At 37.6% G+C, this 27,715-nt stretch overlaps 1 protein-coding gene across 14 annotated transcripts in view; it reads right to left on the bottom strand.

Moving 5' to 3' along the window:
* The window catches only part of UVR8 (Regulator of chromosome condensation (RCC1) family protein), a 44,797-nt gene that overhangs the window by 9,126 nt on the left and 7,956 nt on the right, over positions 1-27,715 (bottom strand). For 3 of the 14 annotated variants that reach the window (XR_016043582.1, XR_016043581.1, XR_016043580.1), the window contains exons 2-10: positions 25,027-25,213; positions 23,416-23,562; positions 15,350-15,431; positions 10,908-11,063; positions 7,521-7,671; positions 4,223-4,396; positions 3,263-3,334; positions 859-930; positions 540-683 (exon numbers count right to left, since the gene is read on the bottom strand). Coding sequence is in view for 4 of the 14 variants with exons in the window: in XM_006847135.4 (XP_006847198.1) it covers positions 565-683; positions 859-930; positions 3,263-3,334; positions 4,223-4,396; positions 10,908-11,063; positions 15,350-15,431; positions 23,416-23,562; positions 25,027-25,213 (1,009 nt within the window). In the remaining 10 variants the exon portion in view is untranslated. Of the gene's footprint in view, positions 1-539; positions 684-825; positions 931-3,262; positions 3,335-3,464; positions 4,397-7,520; positions 7,672-10,907; positions 11,064-15,349; positions 15,432-23,415; positions 23,563-25,026; positions 25,214-27,715 lie in introns of those variants that run through there. The other 11 variants (XR_016043575.1, XR_016043574.1, XR_002281358.2 and 8 more) reach the window with 7 other exon arrangements.

The following is a 27,715-nucleotide window of genomic DNA, read 5'->3' as shown; positions in this document are numbered from 1 at the left end:
AGATCAGATAGAACAATTATTTCTATCTGGAGAAGTATGAAATCTTTAGCATGGGTTTCAGGACTAGAAGGTTACATCGTAGTGTTTTGGATGATTAAAATACAATCTCACATATAGTGATTTCAGACACACATAAATAGACTCCAACCATCCAAATTTTTGCAAACACATCGTACAAAGTAACTTCCTATCGAAATCTTAGAAGTTACCAATTCAAACCACTTTTACTACATGGGTAGGACAAGCAACAGAATGATGATTTCTGTGTTGATTTAGACTTACATGAGGAGTTGCAGTCTGATTACAAATCAATCTGATTATTTCTAAAAACTTTCAGTTTCCTTAGGTTTCTTTTTTCAGTTGATCAATAATCTTCACCTTACATAGGTGAAAAGTTTCAAGCCCCCATCCTGCAAATGCTTGGTGAGAAATCAAACTGTTTTTGTGGACTTACGAAAGATCAAAGAATTATATGAGACTAATTGCACAAAGATCAATGAGCAAAGAATAGTAAGAAACAAAAGGATCACACAACTCACTATTTCATGGTGCAGTTGCAATTACCGGTCAATGGAATCGCCATGTCCAAGCTGTCCACTTGTACCCCTTCCCCATGAAAATACATTTCCCTTGTCTGTAATGGCAAGTGTGTGCCTCCAACCACAGGAGACTCGGATAACTTTCTGCACACAGTTCAATTCAAGTTTCAAATTCTGTATGTTCCAGAAAAGCCACATAGACCTACATCTTCTAATTCTGTCAAGACAGTAATTATACATGCAATACAAAGAAACAATGAAATGGCATAGTTCAAAATAGAACAACCAAACTCTGTTTTATGCATGAATAAGTTCATGCCTGCTCTGGAGGAAATATCACTTGTTTTGGTGAACAGTGATCAGCATTGTCCCCCACACCGAGCTGCCCAAACTGTGATAAAAGGAGGCATTAAAAAGTTATCTGGAAGACTGACCAACAGTCAATTGCTAAACATGATCAAAACTGTACTTCAAATGCATTTCAATAAGGCAATATAGAGGATAAGTAATGTATCCAACATTAATATTATTGCAACCCAATAATGCAAACAAATCGATGTTAATACCCAATGGATCAGTTATGTCACTGTAATCACAAAATATAATTTTCAAGACAAATTAGATGTACTGTGCGCAACGGCTGCAGAAAACCCAGTAACATGTATATCCATAGGATATGGTTTCCAAGACTTCATCAGATGAACATGCAAACTGATGTAATGAACTTTTCTACGACTTTCAGGGAGATGGAAGGAGGAAAAGCCATTTCAATAGCTGCCATCATAAGAAATACATTTAGGAAAACATATGCAATGATTATTAGTTTGCTCCAGTGTTCAGAAAATCAACTCAGCCAAAGTACTCGGGCAAGTCCGACACCCGAGTCCTCATTTTTTTTTAAAGATAATGAAAATAGAAAAACAGTTATATATAGCATGAGTGCCACTTTTTATCATCAAGCAGCAGATTGGTGTGTTGGTTAGTGCTCCCCGTGTTAATAGACCTCTTTACATGAGGTCTTGAGTTCCATTCTGGTGGGGGCTACTTTTTTTTAAACTCCAAAAAAATGACGTTTTTAAAAGTGGAGTTGTCTACTGTGCGATTCAAATCCTAACATGGTTGAACTTTATGCGGTAGAAAGCTTAGCAACAAATCGCCATTGAAAAGCCTCCACCATCGTTAAATAACTTAATAATGAAATTGAAAAACAAAAAGATCCATATTAAGCCTAATAACTTACCATCCTCATTGGATATATGCAGAGAGTTAAACAAATTTCTAAACCAAAGGCTTGCAATCTCTCTTTAAATTTTTTCCACTATAAAACTAAGTTCAATGACTTGAATCCAAATAGATAAAATATAACAAACCTCGAAGTGGGAGGTTTTAACTAATTTGCCTCTTTCCCATTGAGAGTTCAAGGCTCTTTACGTTTTATATCAAGTAACAGCATGGGTTTCTATCACTATCCTTTTTAACGCCATTCACTCTGATGTTTGAGGAGCCACACCACTAATGTCCAAAGGTGATTCCTTATATCGTATTACCTTTTTTTGTTTCCAATGGAATTACTTCATGAGGTTCAAATCTGATGAGTAAAATCTTCCAACTTTTCTACAATGAGTCAAATTCACTATCAAAAGCAAATCAAAATTCTCCAATTAAACTGAAGAGGAAAATGAGCTTCAAGACTATTTATGTACTTAATCATTATACACCAGAAACATTTAATATTGTCCACATACACCACAACAAAATGGGGCTGTAAAAACAAAAGGTTCCGGTGCTGTTGAATGTGCAAAAAGCCTTCTCAATGAATCCCATGCTCCAAAACGTTTCTGGCCCAATGGTGTGATATAAGTAATTTACAAATCAAGTACCCACTCATGTATTAAATGAAAAATTCCCTATAATTCAGTTTTCTCAACAACATCCTAATTATTCATGACCATGAGTCACTAGATGTGTGTGTGTTGTCTTCCTGTTCCTGAAGTTTGCAACTGCAACAAAGGCCTAGACAAGCTGTCAGGTTCACATCAGAACATTTGTTTATTTTCCTTATATTCCTTGCATTCTGCTCTAGCAATGCACCACATCTTTACTATAGCATCCATATTGCAGCAGCAGAAAATATGTCAATTTTACTCCTCTGTCAAGCAGCCTAATATGGCTTGCTCCCTTCCAGGTTGTATCACTTCTATCATGTCCACAGGAACAAAATACTGCAATAGGAACAAATTCCAGCTCCCCACCGATGTATAACAGTAGGAAGTGCATAAGATCTTTCCGCTGCTACATCGCTTTCTACAATGATGAGACCAGCCTATCGCGCCAAAGCTATAGAAAGGTGAAGTTGGCATACAAAGCCTTATTCATCATTGAAAGCCTATGGTTTATAAAAACAAGTGTATATTGAAAAATTCTCCCACAGCTTTACATACACATCACTTTCTTTTCAAATGAATGATACTACCCACATCTTTGACATATTCAAGGGCATTAACATTTTGTACAAGAGTTCCATTCCCTTATTTCTAACTGTAAAATCCAAGCAAACCGGTTGAATCAGCCTCAGTAATGTAAATCTCATGAAAACATTATACACCAAGGGTTACTTCTTTAATGAGATTTACATATATGTCTCAAAAACCGACGACAATCCTTTTACATGTGAACGTCCCAACAAGAACCTCGAAGACATTATGGAAAGGGAACATATGTACCTTATTCCACCCCCATCCATATAACATTCCATCAGATGTAAGGGCCATAGTATGACGCCAACCACCTGAAATCTGAAACCATAAGCCAAAATAAGTACAAATAATATTAAAAAGCAACAACGTTCCTTGAGGACCTAAAGGAATAAGATATAACTTAAAAAATTGAATACAAGGCGACATGTAGTATGAAATAAAAACTTGCCATCAAATTCCAAGGGACAGTGAAATATGTGAAACCTTTGCATATGCTGTATGAAGACAGGTCCAGAAAATCATAAATAAAATATGCTAAAACCCCTGTTCTTGCCCATCTGAAGGAGCCAAATTTAACACATTGCAATATGATATGACTCCAAATTCGAGAATATATGGAAATTTTCATCAGAACCCAGAAAAATATTTCAAAAAGAAACAGAGACAATTATGTCCCATTGAAATCTTCCTGAGGAGACAAAGGCTGAAAGCACATTGTTTTAGACTATAGGTCATGACTTCAAAGACAGTTTTTTTCTTCGAAATCTGCTGTCAAGGCATTGGGCTTGAATGTGCCCTTGTAAAACCGAAAGACCCCTTTAACAAAACAAGTAGTATATACACTAGGACAGGCATTGGCTGAAACATTAACACTCTTAATAGAACCTAGAACTTGCCTGGAGGAGGTGGTTACCCTCCCAGAAACCATCCATCAAATTAAAGATCAAACAACAAAATTGCAACTCGTATGCTATGATACCGAAACATATTTATCACCATAGAGAAATAAGTATAACTCAAATATTTGAAATTTCAAATGAACTGAAACACATACTTTACGTGCAGAAGAAGCACTGAACGCAACATTCCACCACAGACTAGGGTAGGTAAGGCCTCCCTGGAAACTCATATTGCATCTAAAGATAACAAGTCTGCCAAATATATTGGGAGAAACATCTCATCAAAATAATCACATCCATCACAAACCTGAGTGATATAATCATTGCTTAAAGCTCTTAATTGATGTGGAATGAGATGATCCTCATAATCCCCATGCCCAAGCTGACCATATTTACTCCAGCCATAAGTGTACAGTTTCCCAATGGATGAAACAACAATTGTATGCCGCCACCCACATGCGACCATGCTCATCTTTTGACCCTACATAAAGAGCAAACTTGGTGGTCAACTAAGTAGTGAATTAAGGTAGAAGGCTACCCATATACAAAGGAAAATAAGCAGCGAAAGGGGCATTTTACAATAAAAATGCTCAAGTCTCTTCAAATAATAATTAAAAATGGGAAGAGTTTTACACAATCCAATAAATTATATCAAATGAAAACTTTTTATGCAATATCACAAAATTTGTTGTGGCTTGAAAAAAAATAGTCATCAACGAAAGTTCTATTACTAAAATAAAATTACAACGAAATTAAAAAATATAAAATAAAGATCAAGAGATGTCAAGACAACATCAGTACTCCAACACTGAAATTCTGCCAAAATAGAGCGACTCTCAAGGAATGCTTTGATCAGCGAGGGTATCAGCCTCCAGGAGAGCTCTCCAAAGAATATGCACCAAGTCCACATTCTTTGTGTCACAGATGTCGAAGATCTCACCAAATGTCATAGTAACCCTTTGTGAAATAGAAGACTTTTTACAGACCCATGTTATGTCATTTAAACAATCCCTCTCCGGATGGAAGGGGCAGATCCGTGGACTTAAAAGCACGAGCCTTTGCAAATGTAAAATCACATATCCACAATGGACCCAAATAGATTTAATCCCTACCATCCTCATCTACAAAATCCCACCCAAACATCCATCAAATTTTGAAAAAGATTCAATTTGTCGACAGAGACACAAAAGTCAATTTCGAAAAAAAAAAACAAAAACTTTAATAACCAATATTTTCATGCCTCTAAACACTTATTTTTTCCAGCATCTGAGCCTTATCCCAACCACTTGGGTCGGCTATACAAATCTTGTTCCAAATCCTGTTCCGTCATTCCGCTCTATAGAGCATCATACCTTTAGTAAGACCATAAGTTACCGTATCTTGTTCTACTACTTTCATCCATGCCCTTTTGGGCCTTCTACTTACCCCTTTAGATCCTTCCACTTGAACCAAATCACCCCTCATAACTGGTGCTACTCTAGGTCGACCCACATGACTAGACCACCTAAGTCTACTTTCCTTCATCTTATTGCCTATTGGAGCTACCCATAAGATTCGCCTCGGATGTATTTATTCTAAATTCTATCCTCCCTTTATCCATTTCAATATCCTCAACTCGACTAAACTCCTTCATGGATATATTGTTTTTTAACCATCCAATGATCCGTCCTATAAACCATGACAGGTCTTACAGCCATCCTATAGAACTTCCCCCTCAGTTTCATTAGTATGCAACAATCACATAAGACTCCAAAAGCACATCTCCATGTCGTCCAACCAGGTCTAATTCAATGTGTGACATCTACCTTAGTCTCTCCTTTCTCATGAAGTTTATTGACCCAAGACATTAAAAATAATGTCTTTTAGTTACTTCTTGGTCATCAATCTTAACTAGTTCCTCGTTTCTACTCCTAGTATTATTAAATTTGCATTCCACGTATTATGTCCTAGTTCGGCCAATTTTAAAATATTCATATTCTAAAGCATTCCTCCAAAGTTCTAACTTTGCATTCAGGCTATCTCTGGCCTCATCAATCAAAGCTATGTTAATCGCAAACAACTTACACCACAGGAACTCATCTTGTAAATGTCTAGTTAACTAATCCATAACCAAAGAAAAGAGCTTTGGGCTCAACATTGACCGATGATATAGGCCTATCGAAACTCACTTGTCTCTCCACTAGATGTCCTCACATTAGTTATCACTCCGTTTTAAATATCCCTCACCATGGTAATATCCTACAGAGACTCTTTTCTTTTCCAACATCCACAAGATTAACTCTTACGGTACCCTAATATATGCTTTCTCTAAATCAATAAAGACCATGTGAAGGTCTTTTCTCTTCTTTCTAAACTTCTCAACCAATTATCTAAGTAGGAAAGCCAAACTAATTCTTGTTTTATGTCTTAGTCGTTGCTCAAACATTCTCTCCCATAATATCATAGTGTGGCTCATAAATTCAATCCCTCGATAGTGTGTACAACTCTGTATGTCTCCTTCGTTCTTGTAAATGGGTACCACTGTACTTTTTCTCCATTCACCTGGTAATTTCTTTGTTCTCAAGATCTTGTTGAACAGCTTGGTCAACCAGAATATTTCAAATCTCTCCCATGACAATTGGTATATCAAAAGAGGTTTAGAAGTACGTGGACGATATTAGCATATTTTGGCTGAGCAAGCTCTTCAAAAAGATTTCTTTTTTTTTACCTTTAAAAATATTTATATCGATCTCCCTAAAATGGAATAAAACTAAATCTTAAACTCATATCAAACTTATCATTAGCTTTTCTGAGTAAGAACTTATCGTTATAAAAAGAACTAATAAAAGTTGGTCTCCAAATAGAACACTAGTTGCATCAACTATGTCTTATCCCAAATAAATTAGCAACCAACGACCCAAAATTTTCTAAAACTGAAAAATAATAATAATAATAATAATAATAATAGCAATGATAATAATATAAAAAAAAAAAAGATACTTACATAAAGAAATGATTTTGAGTGATGGTCCATTGTATTATTAATACACCATAGATACCATTCTTTTCATCTTTCCCGATATTATTGGAAAGAGGTCTTGTTATTTTCAAAATAGGTGGGGATTTGTTACCTTTTTGTTAAAATAAAGTGTTCCAAAAGCACTTAAAATTGTGTTGGTCCATTTTGTTAGTGCAGACCTTTGGTCCACCAACTTTTGCAAAAGGTTTTTTTTTACCTTAAGAGGTGGCTGGTACAACCACCTATGTGGCAACCTTGTAACCCTCATTCTCATTATCTAGACACCTTATTTTGAGGTGTTAAATTAGTCTCTCCCTCTTATCCTTTATATGAAGAAAGCAAATCATTTCTCTCTCAAAAACCCCTCTCTTTCTCTCTAAAACCTCTCTTGTTAGTAAATAAAACCAGTTCAAACTTCTTCAATTTTAACTAATGGATCTTGTGAATTGGGGCTGAAAATGCAAAAGCTTTGAAAGATGATGGGATCATGCATTTTCAGCAACAAATGGACTATTGAATTCTCTCTCTCTCTCTCTTATGCCTAATAAAGTAGATTGTGAGCCTTGTAGCACATGACATGATGAGCGCTCAGAAGTTTGATAGAAACCTTTTAGGTAGCGATGGAGATTAATACAGAGGCCCGTAATCGATGGCCCAACCAATCCCATGGTTTCTCCTCTTTTTAGTGATATGTATCAGTTCACGGATGATCATCCCATAGGTATATCAGCATCATGAAGGTAAGTGATCTTGTTTTCCTGTAAAACAGCTATTTAAAAATTGGTATTTTTGCTTTTAATAAAATTGTGATATTCCGTTTATTGTTATGAATTTTAGATACTATAAATTATGTATTTCCTCTTTCAATAAAATTGTGATATTCCGTTTACTGTTATGAATTTTAGATACTGTAAATTATGGTATTTCCTCTTTCAATAAAATTGTAATATTTCCGTTTATTGTTATAAATTTTAGTCATTGTAAGTTTTATGTGTAAGTGGTTTCATTTTTCCTGTAAAATCATTATTTGAAGAAAACTTATATTTCTATAATATTCCCAAAGATATTTCTGCATTTAATTGTAATACTATGAAACCGTAAGTTTTACGTATTTCTGTATTTAATTGTAATATTTGCAGCATAAATCTTAGATACTATAAATGTCATGTGCACGTATAATGTGCAAGTATTATGTGCAAGTGTTATGTGCAGATGTTATGTGCAAGTGTTATGTGCACATGTTATGTGCAGGTGTTGTGTGCAAGTGTTATGTGCAAGTGATTGTTATAAATTGCTTCATGTGAATTTATGTTAATAATTTCAAGAATATTTTGAAAATACGATATTATTGTTTCCTAATATCGACTACATTGATATATGGCCTGCAATTGACATAATAATGTATTTTAAAATTTATGTGCATGATAATAAAGTATGTGTGCAGGGCAATATGCTTCTGATAAGATATGTGTGCATGATATCATGCTTCTGATAAGATATGTGTACATGGCAACATGCTTCTGATAAGAGATGTGTGCATGGTAATATACTTCTGATGAGATATGTGTGCATGGTAACATGCTACTGATGAGATATGTGTGCATGGCATCATACTTATGATAAGATATGTGTGCATGGTAACATACTTCTGATGAGAGATGTGTGCATGATAACATGCTTTTGATCAGATATGTGTGCATGGTAACATACTTCTGATGAGAAATATGTGCATGATAACATGCTTCTGATAAGATATGTGTGCATGGCAACATGCTTTTGATAAGATGTGTGCATGGCAACATGCTTCTGATAAGATATGTGTGCATGGCAACATGCTTCTAATAAGATTGTGCATGGCAACATGCTTCTAATAAGATTGTGCATGGCAACATGCTTCTGATAAGATATGTGTGCATGGCAACATGCTTCTGATAAGATATGTGTGCATGGCAACATGCTTCTGATAAGATATGTGTGCATGGCAACATGCCTCTGTTAAGATCTGATGAGATATGTGTGCCAACAACTGTGATTTATCATGACTCTCTATGATAGGATTAGAGTTAGGAGTGGATTGTGTTTGGGAGGTCGTACCCCCAAAAATCTGTGTGAGGCACTACTCATTGGAACCTCTTTGGTAGTATAACGCTCTCTCGCCAGATGGGCACATGAGAGGGTCGTGGCTTGCAAACCTATCAAAAGTTCCAAAGCACGCTGGGACATTGTGCGTGTGTGAGGTACCACAATGGATTTACCCATTGGTGGTGCTTCCCCCTGCGGGGTGGTAGAAGATCTAACCTTGGACCCAAGCTTAGTGCTTCTACTGCAGGATTTCTGTTGTGTGAATGTTTGTAAGGTTAGGGCTTCTATTACAGGATTTTTGTTGTGTGAATGTTTGTATGGTTAGTGCTTCTACTGCAAGACTTCTGCTGTTGTGAATGTTTGTAAGGTTAGTCCTTCTACTGCAGGACTTTTGTTGTTGTGAATGTTTGTAAGGTTAGTGCTTCTACTGCAGGACTTCTATTGTTGTGAATGCGTGTTTGATTCTATCTGATATTTAATTACAGTAATGTTAGAATATTGTTGACCTTGATATGAATCGTGTGTCTAAGTGGACACATCTGGTACGCCGGTGAGATATGAGTAGACCCATCCAGGACGCTGGTTGGGTATATCAATGACCTACTTGGGATGCAAGTAGGGCATCTTGTGAAATCATTTGTATTATATTAAACTGGGCAGTTCTGTTAAAGAAATTATATATGCACTTTCTCATACTAGTTTAGTATGCATTCAAATCTTCGAATTATGTTAAATTGTTTTTTATGAATTTGAATATGTTCTCCATGTATGCGCTTCCTCGTATTATGCATTCTTTTATAAAATATTTACACTTTCTAGCTATGATTTGTAAGGATAATGATGGTCAATTACTGAGTAGCCATACTCATCAAGCTATTGTGAAATTTTTCAGAGTAATCGCAACCGTATTGTTCATATGTAGAGCAGGAGGAGTTTGGAAGAAGTTTGTAGTCATGGATAAATTCATCTTTGTAACTTTTGTAAATATATATATATATATATATATATATATAGTAGAAATTTAGAATTTGATATATATATATATATATAGTAGAAATTTTGAATATCAACTTTTGGATTTAAAAGTTGATATATAAAAATTCTAAATTTCTACTATATATATATATATAGTAGAAATTTAGAATATCAACTTTTGGATTTAAAAATAATTAATCCTTGTTTGTGTACTTGCTTACCTAAGGTGATCTTGCTTAAGTAATGTTGTATATATATATATATATATATATATATATATATATATATATATATATATATATATATATATATATATATATATATATATATATATATATATATACATACATACAACTTTATAGTAGAAATTTAGAATTTGTTTTGTTTGTTAAGAATAAACTATCACATCTCCGGAATTTCAGTGTTATAAAACTTAGGGTGTGACATCTTTCATGACATGTCAATGACTGCTGAATAATCTGGTGACATAATTATTCTAACTTTAGGATAAAAATATTGTATTCACTTGTCAGAACTTCAGAGTACACAAACTTAACAAACCAAATACTTGCAAAAAGAACATACACTGTTGCACAGAAAAATAAGTAGGTCCATCAACACCATTTTTCCCCTGAGACACAGGATTATGTACCAAAAGTACAACAGGAGGGAAAGCAAAAATGTATGAATTAGGAACTGTAAGATGTTTAGCAATTTCCATTCAGGAACATCAATTTAATCAGAAATGAGAAAATCAAGAAACTCAGCACACATAAGAGCCCATTATGTTTCATACATCATCAAATTAGCATCCAGAACATTAGATATCATCTACAACAATGATAAGAACAAGAAATAATCACCACCTAAATAAAATAATCTGTACAAACATGTCAATTGCAGCTGGTATATTAAACAAAAGGCTAAATGATCATACATCAATTGCAGCAACTTTCTCAGGAAATAAACGATCATTCCTGTCACCTAGTCCCAAATTTCCGTATCGACCCCAGCCCCATCCAAAAAGTTCTCCATCTTCTGTAACAGCAGCAGTGTGTTCAGCACCTGCTGCAACCATTTTGACAGGTACTCCCTGGATCAAAATATATTTAATCAAGTACACTATATATGAACAATATGATCAAACAGCAAAAATAATATAGTAGAAACTTCTAGGTCACACCTCAGATTAAAGTGAAGAAATATCCATCAACTGCAGTTTTATTTAATTAGTGTGAATCATCAATTCAAACATGACAGTGATTAAGCTACATATAATGCCTTTACTATTGACAGGCAATCAATATCCTCAGAAGGAAATTTATAGAAAAAGTAAAAATAAAAATCTATTCTAAGAAAGGTACCTACAAATTCACAGCACATTAATTCCATAACATAATGAAAAGTAGGATCAAATTCATCAATATATGTATGTAGCTTTCAAATCAAAGTTTCCATATTTGCCAACTCACTGCAAAACAGAGTCACCGCAGCAATACTGTTTCAGCATTTTTACAACTACTAGCTGAATATGCTGCTGACACACAAATTAAAGAGACTTCACCCTAAACTTCAAAATATGCCCAATTAAAAGCATTCAAATAGTTAATAAAAATTTAATACGAAAGGCTGGATGATGCCAAGACTGATTATGAACTAACCTTATATTCCAATTTGACATAATGATATTTAAAATGTGTCTGGATGCTCTAGTTAACAAAGATCATACCACCAATTACGGATGATTAAAGGGAAAAATTGCTAAGATGTGCAAATCACTCAACAACAGGTTTTGCTTTCATTTATACATACAGTATATCTAGAAGAGGCGAGTGTTTTGCATTCATTTATACATACGGTATATCTAGAAGAGGCTAACAAATGAAGAGAAACCCAGGATGCTAACCCTTTCCCGATTCAGCCTAGTTGCTTCTAGTCAGAATTCTAGCCTAGTTGCGTCTTATAAGAAGTCTACCAATATCTCGTCCTAAAATTTACCAAACCTTTAAAGTATTCCCACACCATTTCTGTCCAAGACCATGTCAGAGGTCAACTAAGTCAATCAGCAGCTACATAATACAAAAACCCAATTTCAAATCCTCTAATAAGTCCATAATTGTCCATGTACTGGGAGGCAGCTAAATTCTCTCAAGAGGTTTTAGGGTTGATTTTAGATGAACTTTTTGACTGAAGCAGGATTATCTAGTGGTTTAACTTAAAATGAATTAAATGGGAAAGAGATGCTGTGAGAAATCAAAGGTTTCATGTTGCACAGTGAGAAAAAAAATGTAGTAATTGATTTTCTAAGAAAAACCAACCCTTAAACCGAAAGATTGTGGTGATTTCCCACTAGCACCCTGTGGATACAAAGAAACTTCTACTAGAATTTATAAATCATCATTTTCAAAGAGGTGGGTTGTGTCCAGTAGGCAGCCATCGTAAAACTTTGTTAAAATTTTCCATGAATCCCGATGATCATAATCATCATCATTAGAGTCTTTCCCAACTATTTGGGGTTGACTACACGAATCATAGTCTGCCTATATCAAGGGTCATACCCTCAATGAGACCATAAGTCACTATATCTTTTCTCTCTACTTCCAACGATGTCCTTATGGACCAACCATAATTTATAAATATAATATTAAAAATTTTGTTTAGCTTGTCCAGTTTCTACATGTTTATCCAAAAGAGTGATGTCCCAGTCTACCTAACTCCCAATCTAGTTCTCTCAGAAAGTAAACAATAAGGAGCCCTATTGCTCCTCTCCCCTGAATGAAAGGAAATGAAACTTCGGATTGGCAGGTCAAGACATTGTATTTACAAAAGTAGCCCACATGTGCATGGTCACACATGGGTCGGACAACACAGTGAGATATTAATATCATTAGTGCAACTAGAATATTCATAATTTATGTTGACAGTATCCCTGCCACGTTGAAATGTGTATATCATTGAAATGAAGTGTGCATTGAAATATCCATAATCCATGATGTTAGTATCCTAAATAATATAAGCTGCAAATAATAATTTGCTGCATTAGCCCCATGAACTCTCATTTATAGGGATTGTTCCTGATAATACTTTCTTATCATCAAGATCTTTGCCAGTCTCAGATCCTTTACTTATATATAGACACCAAAAAGAATGGGCCGACAGTATTTTGTGGATGAACTCGGGGTTCGTAATCTCTTCCTCCCAATTATTATGTCAAAACAAGATCACTCATCATTTGTCCACAAATATTATATCCATGACCAAGGCAAACATGTTGAGTTGGATAATCTTTTTTTCCAAAACTAGCTGTTTCACTAGAAAACCTTGTGCAATGCACATTGCATCCACCTATTAGCATCTCAATTGTCATTAAAAATAAAATAAAATAAATAAATAAAGCCCTTTAAGAACTGCCATGACCAGTTCAAACCCAAGCCACCAGGGAATAATTATGAGTTATAGCACAAGAGAAAATTGAGTGTGCATTCCTCATAATATTCTGTCTACCTTACATTATCTTTCATACAACATTATTTTACACAAAGCCACCATATATTTTATTTATGCTGTTATACCATGCACTTGATCTAGTCATTTACTTCAATGAGATACAAAAGTCAGGCATGTGTTGTTCTTAGAAGAATGTGCATAAGCTAAAGGATACTTAGAAAAGATTTGGCTGAGTACGAAATTTCAAAATCATTCTCTCAGAAAAAATTTGGCTGATAACGAAATTTGAAACTCATCCTTGGAAAAGAGTCGTTTGGTGTTCCGTTTGCATAGGAACAACTTTTTTTTATACTGTTAACATTGCGTTGATGGTGAGAGAGATACAACACAAAATGTCACCAAGGAGAGTGACAAAAGAGAAAGCCATAAACGGGGTCAAAAGAGCCCCATCGTTACAACTGACTAAGAAAACAAAGGCCACCAAGCGCAGTGGAGGCAAAAGACCGAAAAAGGATAGGCCCACGTCATAGGCAAGAGATGCGTTTAGCCCACAAGTAGAACAGAGGCAGCTCCCTGTTTGGTAGCCCGTCAGCGACCTGGTTTGCATAGGAACAACTTGCATTCCTACATCTGCCTAGGAACTTTTTCGGTCCATCAACTATACTAAATTGCTGTTCAGGCTTTTTGGTGAAGTATCAAATCAAGATATCCAAGACCCCAAAGAAACTAATTCTAGTTATTTGCTTAACTAGTGTAAAGATCGAAATGTTTAGCTTCTCACGCCTTGAATGTTAGTACAAAATCGTTCAGATCCAACCTCATATAGTAGTAAAAAATCTCAAGATACAATCATATCATGGCCCACATTACTACCTTCCCATATTACTCAAGTACCTACAAGTCCACCGTACATTAGAATCTCTCAAGCCAACGTAGTACTGAAAATTTCAGATTAACCATTCTCTTACAGATACTTGGCATTCACCAAATCTTCTCCCTCTTAATGAAATCTATTTTTATATTTCTTTCTATTTTCCAAAAATTAGTGGCCAATGTAAGAGAGTGTTCCAAAATTTGAAGCTAAACAAACCCCATGGATATGCTTTTTATGAATATTTGACTGTTACAGATATAAACTACGAGATATAAAATTGACAACCCTATATTTTTAGGGGTTGTTAACTCTATAAACTTTATACATATATAAAAAGCAAGAATAGCAAATATTATATACTTGTTGGACCCAATATTTTGAGTATTCTCCATGAAAAAACTTATAAACTTTGCAGTTATAGATCTATTCATGGACTGAGAACTGCATTTAACTAAGCCAGATCACTAATAGCATGGTAAATATCAAGAATGTCCAAAAGGATCACTATGAACCTTACCTTTAAACAAACATTACTCAAGTGACAAGCATGTGACAGTCATTTATGCTGAAATGTTTGAAACACCATAATCTGAGAGAGTCCATAGAGTATAATTGAGATATATATCCCTCAGCCCATATGAATAGATCCATCAACAAATGTAAACAACCAAAATCCATGGTAATACATTCTAATCATGTGTCTTGACAAATTGAAGGGCAGAACGAGAAAGTAGTAAAATGAAACTCCATCTTATTTTGCCAAGCACTCTGGCAACCACTGAGAAGACGATTCAATAGCATTTTCAAGTGTATATGATGTCATTAGGTTTAAAAATGAGAAAAAGACGGACCATAATGAACTTTTTCAAGTGCATATGATGCCAAGCAGCAATGGGCTTGGCTAACACATCAGCTTTTTCCGACTCCATTTATGTTTTCAAATGTAGGACACAGAATGGCATTTGTATTTAAGTATCCATGCATCAGAAGTCATGGTCTCAATAAATCCATACACAGTACTTGAAAAATCCATATCTTAAGAAGACAGAATTGATTACCTGGAATGCCTGAATCCTTTGTGGAACAAGTGAATCTTCAGTGTGGCCAAGCCCAAGTTGTCCATTTTGATTTCGACCCCAGCTGCACCGAACAAAAAGAGAGGTAAAGAACGCGAAAAAAGAGATGAAATAGAAAAACAATCCAAATGGTTATTGCAAAAAATGTTAAAATAATTAATCATAAACAATAAAATTCTATAATGTACCCAAACATTATTATAAAGTCATCCCAAAGTTCATTACAGAAAAGTATCTAAAAGAGGAGAAAATTGTGCAAAATATGACTAACAAAAGGAATCTAGATGCCACCATATTATAAAAAAGCATTATATGTGAAGAGCTCATGAAAATGTGACCAAAGTTCTAGCATATTAACATTGACCAGAGGACAATAGAGTTCCATCAATTATGAAAACTGAGCCCAGTATGATAGAAACCCAACCATTTCCATAAATTGAAAAGACTATGCTTGATACAAGTTTTAAAAACACATGTTCCACAATAAGCAAGAATGAAAAAATCACTCCAATTCAATACTTCAACATCATGTCCAATGTGCGTAAACAACAAAGCTATAGGATTTCACAGGCAGAGGACAACACTTTTTATCAAGTAATTATCCAAAGTAAAATATGACACTGTCATCCTCACCAAAACATTTCAAGTATGTAGAAAATAATAAAATAAAATGTCACTGTTTTTTTAGAATGTTTTTTTTTTTAACCAGTTTTTTTAGAATGTTAATGGTTTTCTATTGAAGATAATCGAGTACAAAAATTTTATTGCAAGATGGAAGCTATATACATCACAAATTGGCTCCCCCTGAGGGGGAAGCTCTATACAACACCACCTTAGGTGAAAGAGGGCTAAAAAAGGAAGTCACAAGGGGAGGAAAGGCTTCAGTCTAGGAAGTGACTGAGTCTAACAAAATCCACTCAATCACAAGTAGAGTTAGCACCAGCCTTGGCAAGGGCATCTACACCCATTGTACACTCGCCAAACATTATTCCAGAAGTAAGGGAGGCTACTTGTTAGGTGGGAAATTTTATTGAAGATGTGAAGCAGGTACAATGGGCATGCAGTGGAGCCTGAAGCCCAGGTGATTGTGTTCTAAGAGTCACCTTCTATTACCAGGCCAAGGCTCCAGGAAGGGTCAAAATTTTTTAGCCCTTCGAGAAGGGCACAGCCTCCGTTATTTGCACATATGCATGGCCAATGGGTTTGGAGAAAGAGGCCAGGACAGAGCCTTGGTGATTTCGGAAAAGGCCTCCAATTCCAGCAAGGCATGGGTTACCTAGGGAACAAGCATCAAAATTTAGTTTGACTAGACCAATCTCCGGTGGTCTCCAAAGAGAGGCACGAGAAGGTTGTTGGTGATTGAGATGAAGCAAGGCCTGCCAGTCTTGATAATATACAGAGGAAGGGAAACCTTTGAATGGAAACCCAGAATATAACCTGGGATTTAATTTTGTCGAATAGAGTTGTTGGGAATGACGATTCACCCTGGAATATCCTATTGTTGTGTTTGATCCAGTGGGTTCAAAGTAAGGCTGCCTTTGAGGCTTCTAGAGCAAGATACCAGATTTTGCCATGGAAAGGGCTGGAGAGAGCAAAAGAGGGAAGGAATCGAGGAAGGAGTTACCCATTGCCATCCAAAGAGTCATAGCAGGGCACGGGCACCCCACAGTTCGTGTGAGAATAGGCAATGGAGGAAGAGATGAGCATTGGTTTCTTCTGCTGCCTAGCAAAGAGTGCAACCGTTGGGGAAGGCATACCTCTTCTTTGCAATTGGTCTATCATGAGGACCCTCTCAGCAACGGCAATCCAAGTGAAAACTTGATTTTGGGAGGGGCAAGGGTAGACCAAGTTTTAATGGCAACTGGGGTAAGGGCAAGGTATGAGGGAAGGTGGGGGGTTCAAGAAGCTTTTTGTATAAAGAAGAGATTGCATATTGTCCAGCAGGCGATGGGCATCAACTGATCTTGTCTAGCACTGAGAGAGGAAGGAAGGTGGAACGAAGGAGGGAGGAAATGTCTAAAACTTCCTGCATCTCTTCATTTGGGGGTGAATGTCTGAAGGTGGGAGTCTGGGTTCTAGAAGACGCCTAGGGAGGAAAGTAGTCAACGACTGTAGCCTGGCGGTTCAGAACGAGAAGGAAGAGAGAGGGGAAGAGGCCTTTAAGGGAACCGACGAACCAAAACCTAATTTCTGAAAGAAGACATGGGTTTTGAAGGGGTGGCGAATGCAAGGAGTGATCTCCAAATACCGGAGGACCTGTTGTTGGTTCTGCAGTTTAGCGGCCAAGAAGATTGGTAGTGCCGATGATGTTTGTGGCAAATCACTTGCTACCTAAGATGGTGTTCTTCGGTGGCATTTTGCCACCACCACTTGCCCAACAAGGCTATGTTTGCCTTCTTGAGCCCTCGGATGTTGAGCCCACTTGTTGGAATTATGTCCCTTCAAGGCCTTAAATTCTGACATTTTAGATAACTCTTAACTTCAATGGGAGTAAAAGAGCGACATGACTCCAAGATCTTGGTGCACTGGGACCAAGAGGCATGGAACCCCGAGTGAGTCATGAGAAGAATTTATATACATGGTACCGAGAGAGGGTTACCTCTTAGCCAGTGTCGATTATTATATTTGTGCCTCATGATTGAGTGATGGGTTAGGGCAACAATACGATTTATGTATCTATGTTATTATGTGATATGAACTCAATGATGAAATACCCCTATACAGGAAGGTTAGGGGCCAATAAAAGGTATTGCCTAAATCCCTGACTCTTAGATCATTTTCCTAACATGTGCATATACAGTCGCAACACATGAGAAGCCGCTCTTCCAAGGATCCACCGATAAGAAGTATGCACATGAGCCAAGAGAGGAACCCGCACTGTGTGTGCGTGTCCTTTAAGGGGTGCACTTGATATCCACTTATACTAGATGATTCAGGGCCACTCATTGATTTGACTTTGATAGAATAAGATCATGAGCCCCTGATTATACATTGTGGGTCATGAGTCTATTGGGTCATACCAAGAAGGTGGCTTTGGATTTGTGATCTAGCCAAGTGGAGTGCTCCAATTCATAATTCAACTTCAAGGATCCTAATTTCCCTTGTAAATGTTTTTAAACAATGTCAAAGTCATTTATTTTGATGGAAAATAATTAAAAAGATTTTTGTGGACTTTTTGGAATTTTTTCGGATATTTTTTTGATAAAATGCATTTTTCAGAATTGTTTGGATGAAATGATCATTAAAGACAGTCCCCAAGCACGTGACACCCAAATGGCCAATGGGTGTCCACGTGGAGGCCTAGGGGGTCCCACATCACACCATATGAAGGATGACATGGGGGTGATATCAACCCCCCATGGGGTCCTTTTGTATTTTGTTGTATTAAGTGAGGGGCACTGTCTTTTGTTATTTTATGGAATATTATGATTTTAGAAAAAAAAAAATTTGAGCACATGTTTAATGTGAAAAGCAAGGGGTTTGTGCACATGTGTGAGGATTCTAGAAGAGGCATAGGGTTTGTAATTACAAGCCTAACCCTAAGGGTATATGGTAATTGTGTAATTAACCAACTAGCTTATGTGGCATTATTTCATTAGCCTCACCCTCACATGCTCTTATAAAATGGAGAGAACTTTTGAGATTGGTTATTTGCTAGAATTTTGACAAATTACAACAATGATATGCCATCCAACTTGGTTTTTGGTTTAATTAAAGGAGCATAGGTATTCTAATAACAAGGGAAATTGGAGTGAATTAGAGGATAAAGGTGTTTAAATCCATACCACATCTTGATGGCATAATGGTCGATAGTGGGCTATGATCAAGCCTCTCTTTGTAGCCATTGGATGATGACATGGAGGGCCAAGATTCATCAATCTATAAGAATCTATACACTTAATGGTTAGAAGCCTATAAATACCCCCTTAAGCCTCCACTCCATACATACGAGTTCACTCTGTCTCTAAGTGGCACGCCACTCTCTCTATCTCGCTACCATCAAAGTGGCACGCCCCTAGGCCTTCTCGTCCTTTCTCTCTCTTGAAAGTTGGTTCGAAGATGATGTGAGAGAGCACTATTGAAGCTCCTTGATAACTTCATTAGTAGTGATCCAAAGCTCAAATTCAAGCCGTGGATGATCTCGTCTTAAGGCCTTCATCAATTGAGTAAGATCTTTTTTTTTTATTCAAGTTGATTCTTCTTGCAAAAAATACCTAATTACAGCAAGTTATCTCCATCATTTTGATGTTAGATCATTGATCTCTTCAATCTACCTTGATCCCTGTTGATCCATATAGTTGAAGCATCAGCCATGCATAATTTGATCTATTTCTATGAGCTTTTACCTTTAAATTTTGGAGCATTTTCAAAGATTTTCATGACCAAATCAGTCAATTAAATCCTCATTTTGATGCCTCTAATTGTTTTTTCATATGAGGAGATTATGCCAAATTTATGTGGCTCGATTTGTAACTCAATCAAACCAGATTTGTGTTTTAAGAGCCTCATTTTCTCCCACGATTTTTTCACTTGATTTGATCACTTGATCTCTGCAAATCCTTCCATGTTTTAAGTGTATATCAGTAAATGATTGGCTTCTCACTCTTGAGATGATGAATTTGGCCCAATTCTTAGTTATGCCAGCACATGTCACCCAATGGTACATAGCTAAGACCCAAGGCTGTAACTGAGCACCAGAGAGCTCTAATCGGCTTCCCATGGACATGTTGCATTATACCCTCGAACATATGTGTGTTGTTATGTTGGAGATCATGTCATATTGAGTTTTATAGAGTTTATTGATGCATAATTTTATATTTTTATTTCGAGTGGTGCAGAAGTTTTCAAAAGCACATCATACATGTGTAGTTTGATGATATCCTTGAGTAGTTTGTTTTGTTGATGCACAAGGGACCCTAATTGAGTTGTATTCTCTATTATTTGATGTATTTTGGAGTCAATTGTTCATTGTAATCACAGTAACCTTTGTATAATTTCAATTTGTAAGTTCAATCCCAACTATATTGTGTAAAATTAAAGTCGTACTGTCTTGAGTCTTGACATAGTTGACTCCAAGTGTATGAGATTTGATTATTATACACTCTCACCCCTGAGTGGTGTTGTGAGCAGATCTTATCTTAGGATATAAAGGTGGATTTTGCGGTGATGATCATCTCCGCAAAATGAGAAATTTCTCATGAGCTACTCAAGCCGAGAGTGAATTGACGGCGGCATAAGAAAAAGGGACATTTGGTGGCACATTGCAGAGAGTGGCCTTTATGAGGGTGACTTGTCCAGCAGTAGAGAGATAACGACCCTTCCAAATTGCAAACTTAACGGTCGATTTTGTCAATAATGTGGGCTAACATGCTATGTTTAGTTTTACTAAGGCCAAGGTAAGTGGAGGGTAGACTTTCAGAACGACAACCCTATCGGGTCAGCAATGGCTTGTGTAGACGGGAGGTCCAGGCCACCCTTATCATTTTAGTCTTGTTCATATTGACTTTAAACCCAATTGCCCATTCAAAGCACTTGAGGAATAGAATGAGAGTGACAACCCCCTGAGGGGAGGCTTCGCAGAAGACTAATGTGACGTCTACGTACTAAAGATGGGTAATTAAGGGGCCTTAAGCATTCATGGCTTATGAAGGCTCCATCGAGAATCTGGCAGTCCTTAACAAAAGCCCCTTGCTGGGGGGAATAACATAGCCCAAAACCTATCTAAGACAGGAGGCAAGGACCTTCGAGAGGATTTTATAAGTGTTGTTATGAGGTTGATGGAACAATAGTCTTTGAGTTCTTCGGACCCTTCGACTATGGGAATGAGGCTATGAAGGGTACCCTGCTGAAAGAATTCCTCGAAGAAGGCGAGGAAGTCAGGTGGAAGAGAATTTCAAGAGGTTTTGAAAAAAGCAATGGGGAATCCATCGGGCCCTGGGGCACGATCTTGACCAAGCTGTTGTATGGCCTTGAGAATTTCAACATCAGTGAATGGCCTCTCAAGTCAGGAAGCCTTCTCAGGCAGAAGGAGGAAAAAAGATGGGTCGCCCATCGAGGGTTTTGGGCCGGAAGGGGGAGAAAACGTCTTTGAAGAAAGTGAGGATTGCCCAATCGACCTCAGGAGGTTCTTCAAAGACAAATTCCCCGACTCTAATGCGCGTGATAGACTTGTCACACCTCCCTACAACTCGCTATCTGGTGGAAAAAGGCGATGTTGAGGTCCCCCAATTTTAACCACTTAACTTGGGATCGTTGATTCTAGTAAGTTTCTTCCAGTTTGAGAAGTGACTGCTCATCGATTTTTGAGTTAGACTCTCTGCTGCCTCTTGGCTTCTACTAGAGTCCGATGTTCTTCGATGGCATCCCAGTCTCGAATGGACTGAAGCTGAAAGTCTTTGCGGGAATGGAAATAGCCGGGAAATTGCTTATCCAATCTTTCAGGGATGCTTTGAGCATCTGAATTTTGCGCTGGAGGCAGTAGCCAGCCTTACCCGACACCTGAGAAGCAAAAGAATCCCACCACTACGGGACAATTTGAGAGAAATAGGCTCGTTGAGCCAAGATAATTCAAACTCAAAAGGTTTAGGGCCTCTGAGCACAGGCTTAGTGTTTAGAAGGATACGGCAGTGGTCCTAGGTTGGTTTTGGTACAGCCAAGGCATGAGAAACTGGGAATGAGGCATCTCAATTGGTGGACGTAGAAATCTGTCTAGTTTAGAAAGGGAGGGGAAGGCCAAGTGGTTTCACCACATAAAGTGAGCCCCTTCCAGAGGGATGTTTAAAAGACTATCTAGAGATGAAATGAAAGAAAAAGAGCATCCCTGGGATATTCTTGAGTGAGAATTGTGCTCATAAGACCATCTCGTAATGTTGAAGTCGCCCCCAATGCACGACCTTGAGGGAGGAATTGCTGCTACAAGGTCCAGTTAATTCCACAACTGTTCTCTGAGGTTATCCGAATGGGGGACCATAGACGGCCAAGAGAGACCATCTGAGAGTCTTGAAAGTACCACTGTTACTGAGAAAGATGCAATGTGAGACGAAGAGAGGGTATGGAGAGATGGATCCCAGATGATCCATATGCCACTCGACGCACCCACAGCAGAGAGGGCAATCCAATTGCAAGGCCTGCGACCCCAAACCTGTCTAACAAAGTGAAGAGAGGGGGAGAGCATTTTAGTTTCAGAAAGGGAGAGGATGATGGGACAATAGCGGGTGCAAGTGTCTTGCACTGCATTCGTTTGCTCGGGTGTCCCAGGCCCTGGATATTCCAAGAAAAATATTAACATGGTGGGGTGGGTTTTTTTTTGGGGGTGTGGGGGCCATCTAGAGGAACGATGCCTGGGACACCCAAGCAAAAGGAATATTGCTCCTCTGTTTTTGTAACATCAATCTGGAATATGAGGGACCACAAAAACTCACTGGCCAATTCTTATGTTTCTTGTGGTCAAAACATGATTTATTTTCCAAATTAGCTATAAATATTTACTCCATGTAAGCATGTTTACACAAAGAATTATGGTGCACACAGGACTGCAAGGAACTAGCTCACATATGTTTACACTGTTTACACATATGTACATGCATACATGAACACATGCTGGACTAAATCTCGACCACTGTAGCAAACTAAGGGCAGGGCTTCTTGAAGCTGGAATCTAAGTCACGTTCATATATATTTTTTCTTCTTTGATAAGAAATATTGTATTAATCGGCAGGAGTTTACATCAAGATGTGCTCATTAGAGAACCTATAAAGAAAAAGAAGAGTGATACAATGAAAAAGAGTATGACAAGAGGAGTGGAGATGGGAGTAAGAAGGAAAAGAAACAAAAAGGATGAGAGGGCAGTAGTAGGCTAGAAATTAAAGGACTTGGGGTCCAGGGCTCATTATGAAATTCCACCCTACCACTCCTTAGCAAGACAGTCAACCACATGTCAAAAATACAAAGTCAAGATCTTTCTTCAATAATCCATACTAATACACATAAGAGTAGAAGTCAAAGATATCTAGAATTAGAATGTACATCTTCTGTTGAGAGAAACTAACCTCTGGACCTCTCCTTGTGCAGTAACAGCCAGACAATGGCTATCCCCACAAGTAATTTGCTTTATCTTTAATCCTTGTAATGACTTAATAGGACGAGGGGTAAACAAATCACTGGAATTACCATGCCCAAGCCTTCCAAAATCCCCCCTGCAAGTAAAAACACAAGTAGCTATCAACAGAAACCAGATTCAAATACAATTTTCGATCCCTCAGACCAAAATACAAGAAAAATCCTCCATGCAACACATATATTGCCAAATACGACATGTAATTTTCAGCACGCTCGACAAGAAGAAATATTGCTGTACCTTAAGGTTTAAAAGAAAAGGGAAAAAAATGCGGGATTCCAGAATAATGGGATTTAGATAAAAGGAAGGTTTTCTCTTTTCCAATCCAATAGAAGTATGATTAATACCCTGATATGCAACAAGAATAAGTAACATTCTATAGTGAAAAGTGACACATTTAATAATAGAATCATTTAAGAATATATAAATTTGGGGAAAAGAACCATAAAAGTAAAAGTCATACAACAAAATGTATGAAAAAACGACCACTAGCTCATACATATTTAACAAACACTTCACCCACAGAATGCACACAAGAGGAAAATGCACACCAACAAAACTTGAGAACAGCCAAGATAGGGTTAAGAGAACAATAAGAAGACCACTCAACATAACTATCCCTCGTATAATTAGCCATAGAAGCTCAAGACTAGTGAGATTCAAGGCAGTTTTCATCAAACTGACCGAATCAATGTCATGAAGTCATTTGCACCTAAGAAATTTCAATTCAAGTAATCAAATGGTCTCCAGGATGGATAATTAGCCTTGGAGTCCTCAATCTCCATCTTGGAGTCCAGGATAAGAAATGCCCACTAATATTTCCCAATTAGACAACTGGGCAAGTAAACTTTCTAGCATGAGTAGCAGTTAATGTAAAGAATAGCTCATGTCCCCTTGTCCTAAATCTTGAAGGAAAAGAACAACCCGATGACAGAACATGTTGTGAATGATGAGGTGATCAAAAAGATAGACACGTGTGGTTGACAAAGGGACTGACTAGATGAACCTCATTTCTTGTCAACAGAAACAGCAGACAAGCTTACATTCCCACGTCATCTGTATGTTGTACAGGAACCCTATGTTCAATCATCAAACAAAACTACTTTCCATGCCATGGAAAACAGGATTCAGGGAGGCATACATTCATGTACACATATACAAACATACATAAATTTGTGTCTCTCTGACATACAGACACATGAATAAAGAATGATCTTCCTTCTTCTCTCATACATGTATAATGACATGGAGACAATAAAGTCCAAACATTCTGAAGTCCAAACATAACATAGCAGCCCAAAGGAATCAAGTCTGCTTTAGTTAACATTAGAAAAACTTTATACAGATTTTCACATTTAAAATGTGCCCACTTTACACAAAAGGGAAGATCAAGTCCATGTCAATGACAAAGAAAATTCTAGAAAAAATTACCAGAAAAATCAATATTGGTCTTGATTCATATCTACCCAAATAGAGGACTCTATATCACTGCAAATGGAATATTATAAAGGAATGATCGCCATTCAAATCAAATTAAGCATACCATCCCCAACTATAGACTTGAAATGGAGATTCTGAATATGCAGTTGTATGATCAGCTCCACTGGTAACTGAAACTACTCCATGACCATCAAGTGCACTCAATATAGTTGGCCACAGACGATCTTCAGCATCCCCGTGCCCCAGTTGGCCATCCTCACCACGGCCCCAAGAACAAACAACATTTTCAGCTGAAATCCCATACCAAAACGTCACTTAAGTGAATAAACAGAACTAAAGAAACATAAAACTTAGACAAAGATGGATAGTGATATGATCAAATGAGAACCCACTTATTCACAGAGACGTATAAATGAAAACAAATCAATGTAGAGCACATAAATTGACTTTCATGGAGATGAAGCAAGCTATGACTTTCAATGAAAAGATTTTAGGATACCACTTAACTTTGAAAAATTGGCACGTCTTCAATTAGAGTGAACATAATTTTAAAAAACAAATTAAATAACAAAGAGCAACAAATGGAATAACAAATTGAAGCAATCATGAAATAATTTTAAGTTTTTTTGTCCGCAAGTGAGATGACTAGCAACCCATTAACTTAGAGCCAGTTTGGAAGATGCCCAGAAACAGCCTTTGACGATGTTTCAAGTATGACCACACAGGAGTTCAAGGCATGTGCACTAGCAGACTTTGATGGAGCTTAATATGAGCCATCAAAAACAAGTAAGTTAGTTAGGCAAAAAGCTCCTCTCCCGGAGAACGAGTGGAGTTCACGAGCCTAATAGCGCCTAGGCAACTTTCAATGCCACTTGAAAAATCTGCATTGAACAAGCAGACTTCTGAAAAAATGCCCATTCTACAAGGGGGTGAAAGAATGTAATACCTGGCTATCTGTTTTCAATCCACATGCAAAAGAATGTTCTGCATGTTGGCAGGCCACTTATGTGCGCACCTGCATTATGCTTCCACAACATCATGACTCGCCTTGCAAGCCAACAATTGGTATCAGAGCCCCTAATAGAGGTCTACACCCCTAATAGTGGTTCGCCACTTAGGGAGAAGAAGATTGATTTGATATGTAGCTAACAAAATTTCCCAACATATCTGGTGATCCCACTCTGGAATCTCGTTCCCACATTCCCAGAAAGGGAGCTTCAAGGGTTCTCTATGTTTAAAGATCTTCAAGGGATCTCTATTTTTAAAGATCTTTGAGGGATCTCTATTTTAAATTTTATGTATCCCAATTCCTACCGATCTCAATCCCAACCTCCAAGAAAACAATCAAGCCGATGGGTTTCTTTATTTATAGCCAGCCAACAATACAATTATACTTATAATATAGTTGCATTGCTTGTTGGAAATAAATAAAGAGATCCTTACTTTAAAGAGTATATATAATCATAGAGTCATAGACTATACATACTCTTTAAGGTTAGAAGCAAGATCCTCAAAACGTTGGGATCAAGATACCAAATGGTCGGGGTCATTATCCCAAATGGTTGGGGTCAAGATCCCCAAGAGGTTGGGATCTCGATTCCTAACATTTGGGGAGCTAGATCCCAAACATATGCATTGTATGAACGACATTTCCAACCATAGGGAAGTTCTAGCATTTCACAATACCTCACTTCCGCTGCGATCCTAATCCCACTTCTAACTCTGGTCCTGATCCCATCAACTATGATTTAATCCTCTCATAGAGTTTTGCCTCTCGAGGATACAAATACCTATCTCTTAGATCCTATTGCCTCTATGGTCCACAAACAAAATCATCTCTCTTTGCACGTCCCAATTTTGAGAAACGTTTCTGTTTTGTGATAATTGAATGAAGCCATTGTTGAAGGCCTTGCTGGCTTAGCTATAGAGGCACGTTTCTTGGTATAGGATGCCCCAATGGCCTGCCTAGCATATGCCCTATCTGAATGCTTGCTGGCTGAACCCATTCAACCACCTATGGTTCATGGTTTAGTTCCACAAGGGCTGCCTTGATTTTGATCATAAGGGAACGAGAGATTGAGGCCATGCGATTCAATGACCTGGGCCACAAGACGGCTGTGAAAGCCTACCACGGGCCTTCCACAAACGGCTATGGCCTCTAAAGCCATCAGCCAGAGACCACGCCTTGAGGCCACCAAGCCTCATCAAAAGGGCTTGATGACCTTGTAGTTAAAGCCTCACTCTGTAGCAGCACACCCGGCCACCATTTAGATGAAGTTAGGGCTAGATAGGCCATAACTTGCTAGGCTGCGTGGGTGTCGAGTTGGTTGGCTAGCATCACAAACTAGCCATGTTAGTCAACCTTCAAAATGGGCCAGCCTGTGGCCTCATTTGGTGTCGGCTGCAAATGAACGGCAGGCTAGCTTTGCCCAGCCCAGCTAGACCATGAGGCCAGCCATGTCCAGCCTCAGAGAGGCTGGTTCCTCAACCAGCCTGGCTAACCAGGTAACATGAAGAAGCAGTGACCAACCCAAGACCTAGGTGTGCCCAAATCAAGCTGGAGAACTTTTTTATTATTAAGACACGCATATGGATTTCAATAGGGAGACCATGCATGCACAAAAGACTTAAGAAAACGTTTTGTGGACCCCATGTTTATGTTTATTATATATAATGATTTATGCAAAATTGCACTGATTTTTCAGAAGGGGCATAAGTTTGCATCTGGGCATCAGTTTTCATCATGTAACATATGTTTTTGGGGTAGCTCGATTAGACGAATGCAACCAGCA

This window comes from Amborella trichopoda, chromosome 11 (genome assembly GCF_054954075.1).
Source record: "Amborella trichopoda isolate Santa Cruz 75 chromosome 11, AtrichopodaSantaCruz75HAP2 v2.0, whole genome shotgun sequence".
NCBI lineage: Eukaryota > Viridiplantae > Streptophyta > Magnoliopsida > Amborellales > Amborellaceae > Amborella > Amborella trichopoda.
Note: the sequence above shows the minus strand (reverse complement) of the source record. Positions and strands in the feature narration are given on the sequence as shown.